Raw genomic sequence first — 19,087 nt, forward strand, 5'->3', positions numbered from 1 at the left:
CTCCAAAACACCATACCCCCATCCTTTCCTCTGGCCTCACTTGTCTATACCTCACAACAGGTATATACGAGTTGCTAATAAAGAGATAACTGGGACAAGAACGACAGGAAAGTCGTGGTCTCACATCTTACTTGAAACACACGGCACCCCAAAACTGGCTCCCAGCTATGCCTCTAACCCCTCTTTAAAACCTTTCAACATTACCATCTAAGCAGTACTCCCCTGCTGCACACACCCGGATGCTTGTCCAGGGCCTAGTTTTCTAATCTTGTTTCCCTGTGAAGGCACACTCCCCTCTGCGTGACCCAGCCAGATCACCAGGTCTGCCATCCCCCACAGATCAAAGACTTCTTCAGCTACCTGGCTAAGCTTTCATTTTCCCCTCCCCTTGTAAGGTCAATTAAATCCCATTAAAACTCCTCTCCCTCTCTCTCGCTCCCTCTCCCCCCCTCATCCCATTCCCTCTTTCCTTCCCAAAACTTGGTCCTCTTCCCGCCCCTGCTTGTGCTTTGCGTGTTTGGTAATCCTCTTCCACGTCCCTGCGCCGGATTCTCTGGCCCCTTTTCCCGCCCTGTTTTTCTTCCTCGCTGTATAAGCGTGTCTATATGCGGTCCGAACAAGCCCCCGACACAGTTGTATAATGTTATTTACATTTCTTAGCAGCAATTAGGGCGATAAGAGTATGGGCAACGATCCTAAAGCTGATTAAGGACAGAACACTGTGATGAAACTTCGGTTCATTAAGAGTGCAGGTCTCAGTGAGCCTTGGCTCTTTTTTATCCACCATTTACAACCTATGACATCAGGTTTTTACTTTGTTGTTTGACCTTCCCCCTCAACACCCCCCCTCTGACTCAAACTCTCCTTCCCCGCCTGTTCACTTTTGACTTCTAAGCTTATGGTATAGATTGAGGTGCATGATGGGGGGCACAGGAGGCAGTGCTACTACTGCAGGAAGCTAGCCAGGACACCGAAATGAGATCTAACGTCTGCTGGTAAATTAACCATTGAGGAGACTTGAAATGGAGCGAGAGAGAGAGAGAGAGGGAGGGCGTTGTCGCCCGGGGGGGTTCAGCCGAGGGCGCGGGTGCGCTACGTGTGTGGGGCTCCTGAGAGCAGCGAAAAAGAACATGCTCAACTTTTCACCTGGATTCATTCACTGTTAGATCAGAGCGCTCCGTCTCCCCGGTGCTGCGCGAATCTGCTCCGCCGGAGGAAAAAAAAAAAGAAAGAAAACAGAACATCCATGTGCGACAAACAGATGCAGTTCTCTCAAGGTGCCCGCGGAGGTCTTTCACAGAACCATCAATGCACTCTTTTTTTTTTCTTTCTTTTTTTATTCATTTTTCTGTCAGACTCATTTTTTCAATGCAACAATGGTTTCTAAGAACCTCTAAGACGTTTGCAGATGAGGTATTCACTCATTGAATCACAAGGTTTCCAGGGATTCAGACCTGCTGACGGAGTTGCTCTATCCTGATATTTAATCAGAGCCACACAGCCCGAGTTTCAAAGGAAAGGTGCTTGAGCTCCCAATGCCAAGTAAATGGAAGGGTGTAGATTGCAGAGTAGGCTTATGGGTCAGTCCCTGTAAAGAATGCACTTCAACTAATGAAAATGTCTTCTAGAGCACCGAAAACCAGTGACAATGCACTAATACAGCTTGTGGTAGACATGGGTGCAGTTCATTGATCACACTGGTATTTAAATAGCATATAAAGAGCGGAGCTACGTAAGTTACATAATGATGGTGGGGTATGGGGGGTATGGCCTGAAGCACATGAGATCCTGTGGTTCACTAAGCCTTCCCTCCTTCAGCTGCAGAGACTGGTGAAAAGAGAAAATAAACAGCATATGGTATATGCATCGCTGCTGATAAGAATCGGGGACTTGTTACGCAAGGACTGTAACAATTGAGTTGTTTTGGCAGACACGGGCCACAGGACACAGATTGACAAGCAGCAGCTTTCCATTGGGAGAGGTGGAGTGAAAGACAGAGAGCAAGACAGAGAAAAGGAGAGAGGGAAAGAGAGGGACTGAGAGGGAAGCTGCATGGTGGATGTGACCTTTGTGTCGACTTCCACACCTTTCAAAATCAGTGGAGTTCATGACATCCGAACAATCTGCCGTCTCATTGGTGTGGATGCGCATCAAATCATTCAGCCCCACTGCTATTTCATCACCACACCAACCAATCAAACATACAAAATGGTTATGGAAATCAAGTCCACTCACTGAAGAACTGATTTCCCCCCTCTCCCCACTGGGTCCTACAATAACACAAGGAAATTTGCACATGATCCCCAAATACAATGGCAGTCCATCACAGATACATTACCCCAGTCAGTTTCTGGTGTGACTGAACTGGATATTTAACCCACAGCCTACCTGGTGTGGGTCAACTGCTGTCTGCACTCAAGATATGACCCTAAACAATAGTGTTTACAGGTACAGGTGTGAAGAATAGCGTGCGACACCTCCGCCACCCCCCCCCCCCCCCCCCCCCCCCCCCCCCCCCCCCCCGACCCCCCCCCCCCCAGGCAGGGGTGACAGTGCACGTGTGCGAGGCGGGGGTGGGGGTGGACAGGTTAATTCAGATAATTTGTTCATTTGGGCCCTGGGGTGGGTGACAGCTGACAGTGACCAATTGGGTAAAATGACAGGCAGGACTGTGTGAGTGGCCCCTGCCTCCCTGAGGCATATGCAATGTGCCATTGTTCCAAATCTGCAGAGGATCACACCTCAGTCACAGGTATACCAACAAACAAGCACTCACAGGTATGCACACACACACACACACACACACTTTCCTTAGGCGGTCTGGGTGAATGTAATGGAGGCAGTCAGAGCTATCAGGGCCATCATGACTTCTCCATTCACACCTTGTCACTAGCGCCTGCGGTTTGACTTGTTTATTTTCAAAATATGAAGCACACTGTGGGGAAACACAAGGCATGGCTCTCTGTTGTGTTTCTCCTCCACCTCTAGTCCCATCCCTTTACTCGAGAACTGTACCGGTGCAGCTCACACTCAATATGGAAAATGGAATTCAGTTTTGTAATGGGACTCTGACAGTGCCACCCTCCCACGCAAACTGGAACAACATATTTAGATATAAGCACATCATTTCAACACCTCTCATGGAAACCAAACGAACCATAATACATTAAGACATATAAGACACCACATCTGAGAATTTAGCTTCCACTTTCCTCTTTACCATATCATATTTACCTGATTTTAAGTCACCTCAGGTCTGTGTTTTGAGATTTTGTTTGAGTGAGGTGCAGAGCATGTCACACATGAGAGTGTCACTGAGTAAAGAATCTGCAGAAACCCTTCATGAGATGACTCCAGGTGACAGTTAAAGTTGGTCACCTGTTACAGAGAGCAGCTGCAAGTGACCTGTCAGAGTGACCGACTGGTTATGGCGAGTGGCTTTGAGTGACAACTGAAGTCAGTAACCAGTCACAGTGAGTCACGGTGAGTGACTGTCTACTGTGAATGACCGCATGCAGCGAGTTCCCCTGAGTGACAGTTAAAGCGGGTGACCAGCTGTGATGACTGATAATGAGTGACTGACTCCCGCTGGAGTGGGGACATGTTCCTGTCCCTGACGCAGGAAGCAGGTTGGAACTTCAGGGATCTGCAACAGCTGGAGAAACCTCATCTCGCCGTGGCCTGGTCCTCTGCCATGTTTTAATGATCAGCGGATTCGGCAGCGCGGTGCCATCACCAGGAGCTGCCTCGAAACGCCCCCCGCCCCCCCCCCCCCCCCCCCCCCCGCCCCTCGAGCACAGCCCTCCGTCACCCGCCCTCCTCTCCCGCCCCCTCTCTCTCCTCTCTTCCCCCACTCCCTCTCTTCAGCTGCCAGAACACAATGTTCTCAAGCGTTGTTTGGGGAAACGGCAGAAATAAATAAATAAATTAGGAGCACAAGACGCCATCATTACAGCCGCTTCCAGACCGGCCTGCGAAAATAAACAAGGCCGCCTCTAAGTGGTTCTCGCTTCTCCCAGCCTCCCCCTCTCTCGCTCCCCCTCTCGCACCCCTGCCCCCCCGGCGCAAGGTCGCCCAACCTCAGGCGCCCCCCATCCTACGGAAAAAAAAAACGAAGTCCGAACTGGACATCTCCCTCCGCACGTAACCATCTTAAATGTCTTTTAACCTGAATTCATGCCAACCGCTCGCCAATGTTCTGTCCCTGACACTCATCAGTCCGTACAGGCAGAAAGGACAAACTGTTTTGTACCCAAAATGACAAAACAGTCAAACCCCAGGGGTGCATTCGCTTTTGGGAATAGAACATGTAAAAAAGGCCGGCTGTTATTTCGTAGCGGTGAAGTAACTGACACCATCTGACCAGGGGTTGCAGGCTCAACCCCTAGCAGGGTACATATTCATGAGGGGGGTACCTGAACTGAATTTTGCAATAGTTCAGCGGCATAAATGGAGGACATGTAATAATTTAGGATACTATATGTAAGGCACTCTGGGTAAGCGTGCCTATAAATATAAAAATACATAAACAAACATGACTTGTATTCACACTAAATCAGAGGTTTCCGTGGGTGCATCACTGATGACATGGTATTCACACTCAGCTACCCATACCTTTAGAGGATTTTATTGTAAGAATGGCAAGAGTTCTGTCAGAAATATACAAATGCAGACACAGAGATGGAGAGCCATTATGCAGTCATGTATTTACAATGGTATCTAACATGACTATTTCATGAGTGGAGTTCTTAATGGAGTTATGAAAGCTGGAGAGTGGAGAGAGAGCAATATGGAACGCACAGGAACGGTACATGTGATACGGTGGGCCAGTGCGTGTGTGTGTGTGTGTGTGTGTGTACGACTTGTGCCCTTTTAAGCGTGGGTGGTGAGGCATCACCTGTAGCACTACACAGCTGCTTCATGCCCTGCTGCCAATCAAAGGCGGAGCCGAAGCGCACCCCCCCCGACACACACACACACCGAACACCCCCACCCCACCCACTTTTCACGACAGCGACGCCACTCACACCTCTCCTCTCCCTCATCTCGCACACGGACTTATCGAAGAGACAGTCCGCCATGTCTCCCTCCCTTCCTCCCTCAATCCGTCGCTCCCTCCCTCCATTCTTCCTAGAGGAACAGTTACACAACCCGAGACAAAGAACATAGAAAAAAAAAAAAAAAACACAGGGTTACCTAACTCCAGGAGCCCCGCCCCTGCCTCTGCATGGCACCGCGTCACAGCGTGACTGCACCCCGTCTGTCAACGCTATCGCTAACCCTAGCCATCCATGAGGGCCAGACTGATACATTAACCTGTAGAGGGTTCTGGAGGGAGTGATGAGACACTCACGCACACGTACACACACATTCACGCACCGTTCTCACAGGACAGATGACTTGCCCTCAAGTGTCCATTTTACTAGGGGCCAAACGTAACATCCATCTTGTTCACTCAAGGCTGACTCGTCTACTCAAGTTCAGGCGTGAGCAACATTCTTTTTTGTGGGAGACCTGTGATAATGTCATCAGTGCACCCACGACAAACACTAAGAGTGAAAAAGGGACGTTATCTTGGGACAGGGTTTGAAATGAGCCTGACACATGTGACATTTTGAAACAGTCACCCTCTCTCAAGAGCCTCCTGTCCTGGGGATGAAACTTAAGGGCAAAAATCCCATGTCAAAAGGGGCAAAGTGACGCCTGAGTTAAATCCCTATGGCAGCCAGTGCTATGGGTGACACAGAGAGGGGTCCCCCTGCGAACAAATGTTACCAAAAACACTATTGTGCATCAGCTATGACATACGTTGTAAGAGCCACCCTGAGAGAGATACAGGGAGCCATGGTTCATGGAGATGTTCGCATAATGTCCCTGTGTGAACTGGATTCAACAGCACAGAGAAAAGACAAACTTTGCGTGTGCCATGTGCTGTGTCTCCACCTGCTGGTGCTCTTGTGTAACTGCACTTCAGTGTGCCCCTCGCCGCTATATTTCCTTGTGCACTTTAAAAGGGAGAGATCTGCTACTGGGAAGAGTGCCTGTGTGAGGTCAAGTGATATTTGGGAGTAAAATAATGATAACGGGGATGTAAGGAGGGAAGAGGTGGTCAGGGCAGAGAGAGAGGGAAGGATACCTTGGTCTGGAAGCAGCAGAAGAGCTGTGTCAGGTAGGGGTGTTTCCTCGCCAGGGCCAGGATCCTCTTCTCTGTGAGGGTGCAGTCCACGTCGTCGTCCTGGAGGATCACGTCCTTCTTGAGAACCTTCACAGCGTACACCTCGTCTGTACCTTTCAATTCTGCCAGCATCACCTGGGGGAGGGGGTGGGGTGAGAAAGCAGGTCTTATGGGGCACGTTATGGCTCTTAAAATGGCTCTGAAAAAAAATTCCTTGCAATTATCGTCTGACATTAACATTAAGTCAGAGCTCCAGCAATGTGGACTACACTATCACGTCTAAAAATCTAAAGCTTCAACCTTCAGTGAAACAGAAGGTCTCTAAAACAGTGTGCAAGAGTGAGCTACTCCTGCAAATGGAGAGGATGCTGTATGTGGTTACAAAGCACCGCATGCTCTACTGACAGCATGGCTGCCACATCACCAGGGTGAGCACAAAAGTGCACAACCACAGTGTAAAAGGCAAACAAGGACATCGTTACAGCGCAGACTGATCAATGAAATCTGAGAGCAGTCAATCAGAGGAGCTCCCACAAGAGCAGGCTGACCAATCGGAGAGGTAACTGTCTTGTAGACGTGCCCACCTTTCCGAAGCTGCCCTTCCCCAGAACTTTGATGAAGACAAAGTCGTCCAGGTTCATCCTCTTGGTCTGGAAGGTCTTGACCTCTCCGTTCTCCCGGCTGTCGCTCCCAGGCCCTGGGCCCCCGCACCCCGACGAGGACGAGGAGGAGGCCGACTTGTGCTCCTCCCCGCGGTGGTCGAACGACAGAGCCTTCCGGATGTTTTCAAGTTCTTTAATATCTGCAAGAACAACAGGACCGAGTGCATTGCCATACTGAAACTAACATGGCTGTGTGTGTGTGTGTGTGTGTGGACATACCTTGGTCACAGGGGGATGTGGGTGCAGATTTGGATCGGTCCTCCTCAGTTTGTGGTGTGCCCGGGATGGGCTGTTGGGGTTCCTGCCCTTGATTTAACTGTAGAAAGAGAGATCATCACCATCATCATCAGCATCACAATCACTATCCCAATACCTTCATCCTCATTATCAACAATGCCAACACGAAACCATCCCAAGACCAACAATAAGATCACCACGAGAGTGCCTCTCCAAAGAATAAAAGACGCACGGAGCATGTCAGTTGGATTTCATATAAAAATGGCTTCTAACTCATTTTGTTTTCAGGTATGTAATTACACATTAGAATGAGTCATATGTATTAAATACAACTGCAGAGAACACAGCTTAAATAACATGAATCCAATAAGTACCGTGTGTTGATATGGAGTCAGGGCCAAATTACGAGCTTCCCAAAGCACAGCTGTAGTTCCTAAATCACATGATCTATCTGTTGTATGGAGCTGCCCCTGCTGCTACACAGAAACAACACCAGCCAGCCTAACTACCAACCAACCAACCAACTACCATCTCCCCAAAAGTCAACGCATCTGTACCACAACAAACATGGCAGCGGTGTAGCACAGTGGGAAGGAGCAGGACTCGTAACTGAAAGGTTGCTGGTTCGATTCCTCGTAGGGGCACTGATGCTGTACCCTTGGGAAAGGTACTTCACCTAGAATTGCCACAGTAAATATCCAGCTGTATAAATGGATAACATGAAAAAATTGTAACCTATGAAAGTCCCTCTGCATAAGACCATCTGATAAATGACAATAATATAATATAATATAATATATCAAACACCATACAAGAATACAAGCACTTCTAAACAGAGGGTCTGACGCATTGTAAGCGGGAATCGAAGACATGTATGTTCTTAGGTCCAACATGGTGCAGCTCTCTGAGAAAGCTCCTCTTTGAAGGGGGAGACACAAGACTTCATTTCCCAGGAGGGAAGCTGTGTGTTGAGTGCGTGCCGGGGGGCCACAATTTGGAGACCCAACACCTCTCTGATGTTAGTGCATTCAGGAGGCATTGAGCCCTGTGCCACACAGCTGACGGTGACACACCAAGACGAGCTCTGAGTCATACTTGACGAAAAAGCCTTACTCCCTCCTTTCCTGCCACAAGCTGAATATGCCACCCAACTCTCAACACAACACCGGCACCGGTATCACCGCTGAGAGATTATGAACCCGGAATAGCCAGTTATCACGCTTTGTGTGACCCATACCTGTACATACAATGCTGAGAGAGATACCCAGAACAAGTCACAACATCTTTTGTAAAGCCTTAACAAAGCAATCACTAGCGGTGACAGTATATAGCACAACAGTAAGGTACACTGTCTTGTAACCAGAAGCTTGCAGGTTCAGAACCAATCATGGCTGTGCTCTTAGCTTAGCATATAAAAAGTCATTCCTTTTGTACAGTGATTGGAAATCATCCTAATAATCATTAAATATTAATAGCAATATTAAACGGTATATCTGCCCACTTGCCTTTTTTCTCCTCTGGGCGGTGCTGGAGATCTTGTCAGGGGTGACCCCCAGGTCGGACAGCACTTTGGCGATTCCCCGGGCGTCCACCCCGCAGTTCGGGGCTACGTTGCTCTCGCAGCGTCTGTGTACATTCATCTTGCAAACTAAGAGAGGAATCACAGAGTCACCGCTGCAGCCTATGAACATCTGAAATATGGGAAATCGTCAGCACTGGCTCTCCCAAGATGCCTTCTGTTCTAATCTTGGGATGGGCCTAACCACTACACATCCCCGAGACGTTAAAGCAATGACCCTCAGAAAGGCTAGACCTGACCACTAGCGCAACCACATAGACACTAACGAATGAGGGGAAGAAAAAACAGGGACATCAACGTGGAACCCCATTTTCAAGTGCTCCTCAAACATTCAATCAATTCTATTCAGTTTTATTTCTATAGTGCTTTTTACAACACAAGTTGTCACAAAGCAGCTTTACATTTTTCCCAGGCCTGAGAGCCCCTGAGAGCAAGCCTAAGGCAACAGTGGCAAGGAAAAACTCCCTAATTTACAGGAAGAAACCTTGAGCAGAACCCGGCTCAGAGGGGGAGCCCGTCTGCTTCTGGCTGGCACTGGGCAGATAGAATTACATAGAATACTTGAAATTGTACAATGTACTTTATACAAACATGAGGAGGATTAGATCTGCAAGACTATCAATCAGGAGGTTGCTCAACTGATTTAAGAATGAGAAAAAGACTTGTTAAGCTCAGCACTGATGATCTAAACAAATTGAATATAAATGGAAACTTGGAAGCAGGTAACTTATACAAGAGGCGTCCCCGTTCAGGACTCCATTACCCAGAACACCCTGCTCACCTTTGCACTGCAGTCCTTGCCTGAGAAGGCCCCATAGCAGGGAGCCACAGTGGTCACAAAAAGTGGGGACTTTGTAGCTATGAATACTGAACTTATGTGGCATGTTGACACTGAAGCGTTGAGATCCCACCTGTGGAGGGTGACAGAGACACAGTTTGATTTATTAACTGCAAGTATGCAAGAGAATTTGACTATTCTGCACCAATGAAAAAGTGACCATGACAAACTATACATAAACAGACCACTTACTGTTTATTCAAAAGTGTCTACATCCTGATAAATGATTTACTTCGACAATTACTTTTAAAGATACAGGGTCAATAACAATTACTGTACATACCCCATATTCTTATATGTATTATTGGAGATGTCAATACTACTATTAGTTTACCTCTTCTGGAGTGTCCTCCTGTTTCTTCAAACCTGCACATTTTGTGATTATGAGTTCATGGCATCGTTTGTGGACCACACAGGTGCACACTGGGTAAAAAAAGAGAATGCTTGGTCAATACTTTGTCAACATTTAAGTAAACTTCATCCTACATTAGCATTACTTATGAAAATAAAAACATAACAGAAGACCCTCACCATTCATATATCTGCAATTTACAGGTGTGAATAACCACACCAGGCAGCAATTCCTGTTGCTGGGCTACCTCCCTGTTCCCCAACAGCAGAGGTAACCCACCTTTCCTCACACTGTTATACATATGCTATATCTGCTTATAGCATTATTATATGACTTTATATATTAATCTCTGCTTATTGCATTGTTATTTTTTATGCTGAAAGTGTGGTGGTTTGTGTTGGAAAAAGACCCCCTTTGCACTCAAGTCTTTTATCAGTACAGTACAGTATCTGAGGATGTTACCATTCTCAGAGATCTTGTGAATGGCAAGGGTCAGCTCTTTATAGTGAGAGCTTCATCCAGACCTCCTGACTCCATGTAAGAATATTTGATCCTGTTCTCTCATGTCTTTAGCTGGATGTCCCATTTTACTGCATCTTTTTAAACTTTGGGTACAACTTTTGCAAATTAGGTAAAATCTTACAACACATTCTAGAATTTCCCAAACAAACGACTGTGTTGAAGCCATGGGAGAAATTTGTAGTACAATTTTTGTTTGCTTTGTTTGAATGATTGTTGTCCTACTTCATGTTTATGATGACAGCTGTGTGCTGGTTTGAAGTATAATTAAGTTTTATTATTTCTCTTCAGAGGCGTATGTGCATATTTCTGTATGAGTAGGGTATGTTAAGTATGAATATACATACACACCGGATATAAAAACCCACATCCATGCTTATTGCACTACCCAGTAAAGTAGGCTGAAATAAAGAGATTTATGTGCAGACAAAACCAAAGGATCTACAGGACAGAATCTCTCCACAAACTCTCTAGCTTTACTTCAGACATGAATGATGTAACACTTTTTAAGACAGACATAAGAGCAGAAGATCAGACTTCAGGAACATGCTGCACAAAGGAAGCTAAGTCTGGTTTTCACACAAGGGGAGAATCTCTAAAAAGGCCAGCTGAAGAGAAAGACACAGACAACAAAGCGCTTACCTTGACATTGGTACCCCTGTTTTCCTATCACGCCCCTGTGGGGAGACAGACAGACAGACAGACTGGGTCAGACACTCTTCGTCTCGGTCTGTCATCAGAAACAACTCTTTTCCGACAATGGAAAAACAGTATTTGAACCATACCGGCATACAGTTGGCAATATTACGTTTCGCCAGCAGAGGGAGCTAAATGCTACACAATAGTACATCTACTGAAAATATTTAAAAAGGAAGTGCTCTGTTCAAAATCAAACAACTTGGCCCATTTCTTAACCCTCTCCTAATATCTCTGTTTGAAACGTTTTAATTTAGCACATGCTCTTCGTACGTCTCAAAGAACAGGCCAATCAGCTTAGAATGTTGCATGTTGAAGGCTTTACAGAAAAAAAATTAATAGTTTCAATGTTTCCACGTTAATTGCATCACGGGGGGACAATTAATTGGAACCCAGTGTGACAAATCCATTTTTGTTCTCGCTAATAAAAGGACAAATGTACCTTCAGATACTGAGTCATTAAAAAATTGCATATTAAATATCACAACACCTGGGGGTGGTCAAATCTGAAATCGCACATCAAAGGTGCTGTCATCAACATAAAAGAGGTGAAGAGATCAGGGCCATGGGTGACCGGTGGGAGGGGTATAGTGAGGGTGGGAAGGAGGGCAGAACTCCCTCCATCTCGTTCGCCCTAACCCTCTCTCTCTGTCAGTTAGGGATCGTCTGACAATGATCCACAGCGTCCGCCGTAGTGAATCATAACACCAGGGAACACACCAGGGAACACACCAGTATATCAGACCTGCCTTTGCGCTGCCCACCAGGCGACTGAAAATGATTCAGCATGTGAGGTATCCCAGCTCCCACTTCAAGCCTGTGTGCTCAGATAATGGCAGGTCACATTGTGAAGATACCCTTTATGCTTTTAGCTTACGACCTTAGTGCTAAAGGCTTACCAGGTGGTGTGTTGCTGTAGTTCGTAGTGATATAACACTAATCCCTGCACAAGGGACTTTAATAACAGAGATGTTACATATGAAGCGTGCACACGCGCACACACACACGCACACACACGCACACACACACACACACAAGGCAGAGACAGGTCGACAATGAGGAACAGGTCGGAAGGGCAAAAGGAGTTAGGCAGTCCAGTGTGGGACGGCAGTCCGGTGTGGGCGACCCTCTGTCCCCCCCACCCCTCCCCCCGGTCCTCCCATCGAGCCGCCTACCCCACGTGTCCCGCGGGCGCTGTGCTTACGCACGCAGCGCGGCTCACACGCACTGTGGACAATCAGCTGAACACATTCAATAAGCGGCCATTGTTGTCCTGTCATTCTCAGCCTCCGGGCTTTTCCCTGTGTCACCACGGCAACACAAAGAGCCATCCGCCAAGGCACCCCTCCCCACCCAGCCACTCAGCTTCCTCTATCTCCTACACCACCCTCCTGCCATTGGCTTCCTACACGATCCTGAGCCGCCCAGTCAGCTGAGGACAAGCCCAGCTCAGCTGTGGGACAGCAGGGTATAACATGCACTCCGCTGGCTTTACCACACTGGCGGCTTCACTGTCTACAGAGTGTTTCACCACTATAGGCAAAGTTACACCTCTCTGCACTGCCTGTGAAAAACAGGAACACCTACACAGTTACACAAGTGACTTCATTCATCAAATTGAGAGAGAAGAATTCCCATTTTTCATATATATATATATATATATATATATATATATATACTGTATATATCATTTGCTTACTTATTTATGAAATTGTTTGGCAGATGCCACCATCCAGGGTTACTCACACAGCTTACAGTATCTTTAGCAGGATATTCACTCACTCAGCCAATTCATGTGAAGTACTGTACCCAATAGCAGTACTCCAGCTAGGATTCAAGCCTACAACATTCTGGTTCTCTCATAGTGACGCCACTTTCGTCTTGGGCACTGAAACTGATCAGAGGAGAAATCCTTTCCTTTATCCAGTCATTTTATACTAAATTTAATTACCGCTAACTGTAGGAACAGGAAGCTTCAGGCTAAAACTAAGTTTTAAACCACTTCCAGGTGGTCAATTTATACCTAGAACAGTAGGTGCCTTATGGATTTGAGGGAGCAAAGGGGAGCAGATGGAGTCTGGCAGGTCAATGGAACCCCATGCCCAAATAAACAGCTGTCAGATGCGCATGTGAGGATGAAGAGGAAGGAGGCACGGGGCAGACGGCGGACGGCGGCGGACACTAACCAGATGAAGTCGCGACAGTGGGAGCAGTAGGTGGGCTGCCGCAGGTACGTGGCCATGAACTTGTGCCCGTTGACCTGGTGCACCCGCCTGCGGACGGCGCCCTGCCTCTTCCGCGGGCGCATGCGCTCCCGGAACACGCGCTCCTCATTCTCGCTGGACGCCGCGGCTGCAGGGACAGACAGACGGACAAACAGACAGAGTCGGGTCAGAACAGCGTCAGAACGTGGCACCCGCAGATGGCCAAACAGGACAGAAAGCTAAGTTTGGCTGCTTTTAGGCGGATTTGCCTCTGGATTAATGCTCCACAAGTGAGGTTAATGTCATCTTATCACACATTTTATTAAAGATGCATCAAACGCTGAACTGCTGCAGGCCCGTCTCATTAAATTAAAGTGGTAAATACCATGATGGTACGTTTTACCGTGTTTCAGGACACTCTGATGCACAAAATCCTGACAGATACTTTCCTAACAGGTGGGAGTGGCCGAGGGCTCTTCCAGCAAAAAACGCACCTCTGCATCATCACCACTAGATGGCGCTGTAGCAGAGCCAGATACTTAATGGTGACCCAACTGTACCTTCAGCACAAGCAGCAGAAGGGTAATGCAGGGTAGTGTTCTCCTGTTCTTCAGCCCCCACCCCCAAATGCCATCCTGACTATACAACCACAACCCCCCCATTGCTGTGGACTTTTTTTAATTCAACAGCAGTACAGAGGCCAGAATCAATGGATTGACTGAGCACAGATGTGACAAAGGAACCATATTGAAAAGCTGTCAGCAACGGCAAAGGTCGAAAACAAGGTCGCAGGGGTGGGCGCGCACACACACAAACACGCAAACAACCACGCACATACAGACACAGACACGAGACGGCTAATGTGCATAACCCTAGGTACAAAAGGAGGGAGGGGGAGGCTCTCCACAGTCACATGCTCAAGGTGGTCAGGTGGTGCAGGCCCCAGAGCATGAGTCTGCACAGGGCCCCGATCACGCTGTCACCAGCCAGGCGCTCCCACAATGCATTTCAGAGAGGTGCCCCGGGCCCTGCCTGCGTGCCGGTGGGAGGGCAGAGCTCATCTCCCCCCTCCTCCTCCTCCTCCTCCTCCTCCTCCCTCTGCCGCGGCGGGGAGGGAGCTCTCGCAGGCCCCTCCCTCAGGGGAGCCGAGGAGTGATTACCGCTGCATGTTCCCCGTGGCGGAGGCTGAGTATCCGAGCACAGATTACACCGCGCCTCGGCTCGGCTTAATTAGAAAGCTTTCCAGCCCAGGAGAGGAGAGCCGGGGAGAGAAAGAGGCGAACGGGGAGAACAAACGGAAAGAGATGGAGAGAAAGGCGCGAAGAAGGGGAGGAGACAGACAGACAGAAGAGTCTCTTCTTCCATAGTTCAACACAGGGTATGCCTGAAGCAGACGTCTGACAGCAGGGCTCTCTATTCATTCTGGGACTGAGGCTTGCCATATTGATCCTGTTTTTCAGGGGGAAGGGGGGGGCAGTTATCATTGAGTTTGTATGTTCTGGTTGTATTATTCTGTCATGAACGGATAGTTCTCTTGTCAAGCAAATGAAGCATGTATGAATTTGAGAGGAACAAGGGAAAGTGGGAGGTAGAGAGAGAGAGAGAGAGAGATGGAAGGAGGGAGAGAAATGTTTGAAGCTGTACACTGATGACAACTACCACTGCTATGAGCCCTCCTCACACAGAAATGCACTGACAGACAAAGACACACACACACACAAACACACACACACACACACACACACAGACATACACAAACACACACACACATACTCGCGCGCACACCTGCTACATACTGTTATAAATATGGCCATTGTGGTTATTTTCTGATATGTCAAAGGGTACCAAGGTCCCCTCTTGAGAGGTTGGAACTGGGGGCAAATACCTATATATACTGGGCTTTGAGTGCACCTGATTTCAAACACAAACACACACACACACACACACACACACAAATACATGTGTGCACGCATACCCACAAATGCATACCAACGCATACAAAGACACACATCAGGCAGCACAGGCGTCTCAACACGCACAGCTGTCCAAGATGGAGGCTCTCTCTCTCAGCACAGGAAGCCTTTAAACGACACGCCGAGGTGCGGCGCAGAAAACGGGGAACACATGCCCCCCCTTTCACCTCCCTGCACCGAGGGCTGTCTGCGGCACACAGGAACGCTCCTAAATCTCTCTGCACATGTCAAAGTCATGTTCTCTCCGGTGCTGAGGATTTATGCATAATTCACATATTGTCTGCTTCGCATTAAGCATGATTAATTTCCCCATAACAGGCAGATACGGAGAGAGTGCACCAAAAGTGCCCTCGCTGGGACATTTGTGTTTGCATAATGTCTAATGGATGCACTAACTAGCTGACCGAATAACCTGTCCCCACCAAATCCTTTACTTACTAACAGCACAACCCCCCCACTCTGCCCGCTACCTTACGGCTGAGGTCCGCTGAGTGGTTGAAATGACATGTTGCTGGGAGCAACAGCTGCTGTGCACTCAAGTCTTCTGGTCTGTGGCACTAATCCTTTTCCATCGTTCCTGGGTGCAATGCCTCTCTCGAGCCACCAGGTAGAGCCACTGGGGCAATGCCACCTTATTCTGTTTAAGGCTCCATCTGCGGCCTGCCTCCGAGCACATGACCGGGGGGAGGATCGGCTCGGGCTGCGTGCTGATGAAACCGTAGTGACGGCGTGTAATTTGATTTTATTAAACATGACCTCTGCGATAATCGGGCACATGTCTGTTCCAGTCCCCTCCGCCAGCTGACAGGCGGAGAGAGCGGGGGCCACGTTGCAAGCCACAGCGGACGGGAGGGCAGAGAGGGACAGAGGGAGGAGAGGCAGGGCGAGGGAACGAAAGAGAGGGACGGAGCGGAGATGAAGGGGCAGAGAAAAAAGGGCAGGAGTAGACAAGTACAGGATTGAGCAGCAAGCCTGAGGATCCTCGATACGGTGAAAGGTTGTTGGCTGTTGGACTGTCAATCAATCCGCCTGACCCTGCCCAAACCCCAAAAGGTCATCATCCCTTGTTCACTCCAGGTCTACAAGCAGGATTCAGGAGCCCCGGCTGCAGGCTCTATCTTCCTGTGCTGTATATAACTGACACAATAAGAAGCACACGGAGACGATACCCCGTTGCTCAACAAAGGACCGTGACTTGGATGTCCCCACTCACAGATGAGTAAGGACCGTTAGCTTCCACATTCCAAAAAGCTGTGCATCCTGGGTAATGAGGGGGAGAAAGGGGAGAAAACTCATTAACGTACATCCCTGCTGGGCTGAACGCTGCCGCCATCTTTTGCAGGATTGAAACTCATTCCTCTACCACCCCAGCAATGAAAATTGCTGGTGTCATCTACAAGCTCTGAGTCAACACAAATATTCTCTAACGTGAGGGGTAGAGAGGTCAACAAAGTAACAAATGTGAATCCAAGCAGTCCTCTGCAGACAAGTGGACCACTGCATTGTGAGATACCTACAGCTGTAGGACAGGAGAATGCAGGATGGAGAAACTATGGTTACACTAATGTTCCCTCTCATTTATCACTGATACTCTTTGATTTGCATTTAGGTGCAATTCATGTCCCAGTCAGGGGTGAGGGGACAGTGGAAGCTCCGACTTGTGGAGGGGGACAGGGTGCACACAGAGCCTTACAAATCTCTTGTTTGGGGCTAAGAGAGGTGCAAGGGAACGACACGGCCCCGCGATGCAAGGAGACGAAAGATAAAACCCCAGAGAGCCGAGCGAACACCGAAACAAGCTCAGGAATGAGGGAATTGGGCCCATCGATAAATCAACCGGTCAATAAACCCGACCGATGGAACAGCAAGCAGATCGATGTCCCCCACCGCGGGACCCGGAGGGGCCTGCAACACGCAGGTGCTTCCTCGCTGACGCAGCCCGTGTCCTCACTCTTACCCCTCCGGCGATACGCCACCGCAATCTCCAGGCAACCGGCTGCCGCTGCCTAGCAACAGCCGTAACCCGCACCTCTGGAGGAGGCAAATTCACTCCAGTCAATGAGAGCCACCTCGCCCTGCAGGATCGCAGAGAGTGACATCACACAGGGTGACATCATCAGTCAGGTGGCTCGGCCTGCTCTGCTGAGGGGAAAAAACGGTAACATCGGTGACATCATCACCAGCCGCCCTCTGACTGCGGCTACACCGGGGAGCGGAAGAAGGATATCCGTGCTGTAGCCTCTAACGCCACTCTGAGAGGTGTCATGCTCACCCCACCCTGACCTCTGACCTTTCACCCCTCCATTTAAGTGAAAGTGGGTGCAGCCAGCCAGCGTAGTCTATCCCTGCTGGGACACAGATCTGAAAGCCGCCAGTGCTGCAGGAAAGCACACCGTCTCGCTCAGAAGACCCAGCGTGAGAGCCAGCGACAACTCCCGCCGACCGTAGGAGGTGACATCACCGTAATGAGATAATCACACAGGAGCAAGCTCCAAACACTGACTAACAGCGTGCGCTCTGTCATTGTTAAGCTCAGAGGAAGGCTCCACGGCTGCTCCCCCTGTGGTTCCCACAGCGCCAAAGAATCCTCTCTTCCGGGGGACAATACATTCTGCCCCCACATTACACGTAAGCACGCACACAGACGTGCGCACTCACACACACACACACACACACACCTGTGCCACAGTGCCACGTGCAGGAGCGAGCAAGAGCACGCTAGCTATCGGAGACCGCCACTCCGGCGGTTCAGTCTCTCTCCCCAGCCAGCAGCGACGATGATAGGATCCACTTGAACGCGGCAGACAATGACTAACGCGGGGATCGGGTAACGAGTGGGGGGACCCTCTCGCCCGCCGCCGCCCACAGCCCGACAGGGAGACGAGCGCCGGGGTCAGGGGGAGGGGGGGAGGACGGCGAGAGGCACCCAGCGGAAGCCTGTGGCGGCTGGCGGGGCACTTCAGCGCCCACGCTCCGCGCCACTCCACGACGGATTGGCCGGCAGGCCGTGAAGAGCCATCGAGCGGCGCTCTTCAGACCGGCCAGAACAGACATGAGAGGCAGAGCCCAATTAAAAGAGCATTAACCGCGCCGTGCAATTATAAGGCTCACGGAGGCCTGACCCAGCCTGCAGACAACAGCGCTCGTCACGGAAGTCACGGCTCCCCTATCATAGGATTGTAAAGGGGGGGGGGGCTTCCATGGCTACACATCCCCCGCTCAAACACTCCAATCTCCATCTCGCCCTTAACACTCATGAAGCCCCCCCCCAACTCCACAACAACCACTACACTTAACAACGACATCTTCCAGCCTTGCCAAGATTATCCTCTTGGTTGTGCAGCATTTTTTGTAATCATTCATTCTGTTCATTTTCAAATTCAGCCTTCGCCCTATTTCATGACATGAGCCGACAATAACCAAAGCTCTGTGATCCAGCTCCCGCTAAATCTTGGCAGAGAACAACCTGATCAAACACAGATCGAACCTGATCGACCACGGCGATGTCTCTCTCACAGCGCTAGAGCGCCGTGTATTAGTTGTCATCCAACCCTCTGCACCAGCTCAGGTTTGCTTCCTGACGGCTCTGTATCAGGAAAGTGTTGACGGGACACCAAACAATACGCCGCGGTGACCCTGAGGGTGTGACCGTGAGCCTGACCCGCAAGGTTCCCTGCTCTGAGCAAACGGGAACCACTCCCCATGGCCGCAGACTTATGCGCTGACCCTTCTGACCAGGCACGCAGCAACCCCCGCCATCAAGGATCGACTCCACGACCCCTCAGAGTGGAAGCAGGCAGGAAGCGAACCTTGGAGCGCCTTTTGCGCCCGTTCCTGCTTTAACAAATCATT

The 19,087-nt window shown here is 49.4% G+C and overlaps 1 protein-coding gene across 1 annotated transcript in view; it reads right to left on the reverse strand.

Annotated features, from left to right (window-relative positions):
- Positions 1–19,087, reverse strand: part of LOC118789805 (protein kinase C epsilon type) — a 105,888-nt gene that overhangs the window by 29,818 nt on the left and 56,983 nt on the right. Inside the window, exons 3-10 of the mRNA XM_036546449.1 lie at positions 13,245–13,410; positions 11,005–11,039; positions 9,826–9,914; positions 9,435–9,564; positions 8,580–8,722; positions 7,057–7,153; positions 6,760–6,977; positions 6,137–6,310 (exon numbers count right to left, since the gene is read on the reverse strand). Of these exons, the coding sequence (XP_036402342.1) occupies positions 6,137–6,310; positions 6,760–6,977; positions 7,057–7,153; positions 8,580–8,722; positions 9,435–9,564; positions 9,826–9,914; positions 11,005–11,039; positions 13,245–13,410 (1,052 nt within the window). The remainder of the gene's footprint in view (positions 1–6,136; positions 6,311–6,759; positions 6,978–7,056; positions 7,154–8,579; positions 8,723–9,434; positions 9,565–9,825; positions 9,915–11,004; positions 11,040–13,244; positions 13,411–19,087) is intronic.

Source organism: Megalops cyprinoides, chromosome 15 (genome assembly GCF_013368585.1).
Source record: "Megalops cyprinoides isolate fMegCyp1 chromosome 15, fMegCyp1.pri, whole genome shotgun sequence".
Classification (NCBI taxonomy): Eukaryota; Metazoa; Chordata; class Actinopteri; order Elopiformes; family Megalopidae; genus Megalops; species Megalops cyprinoides.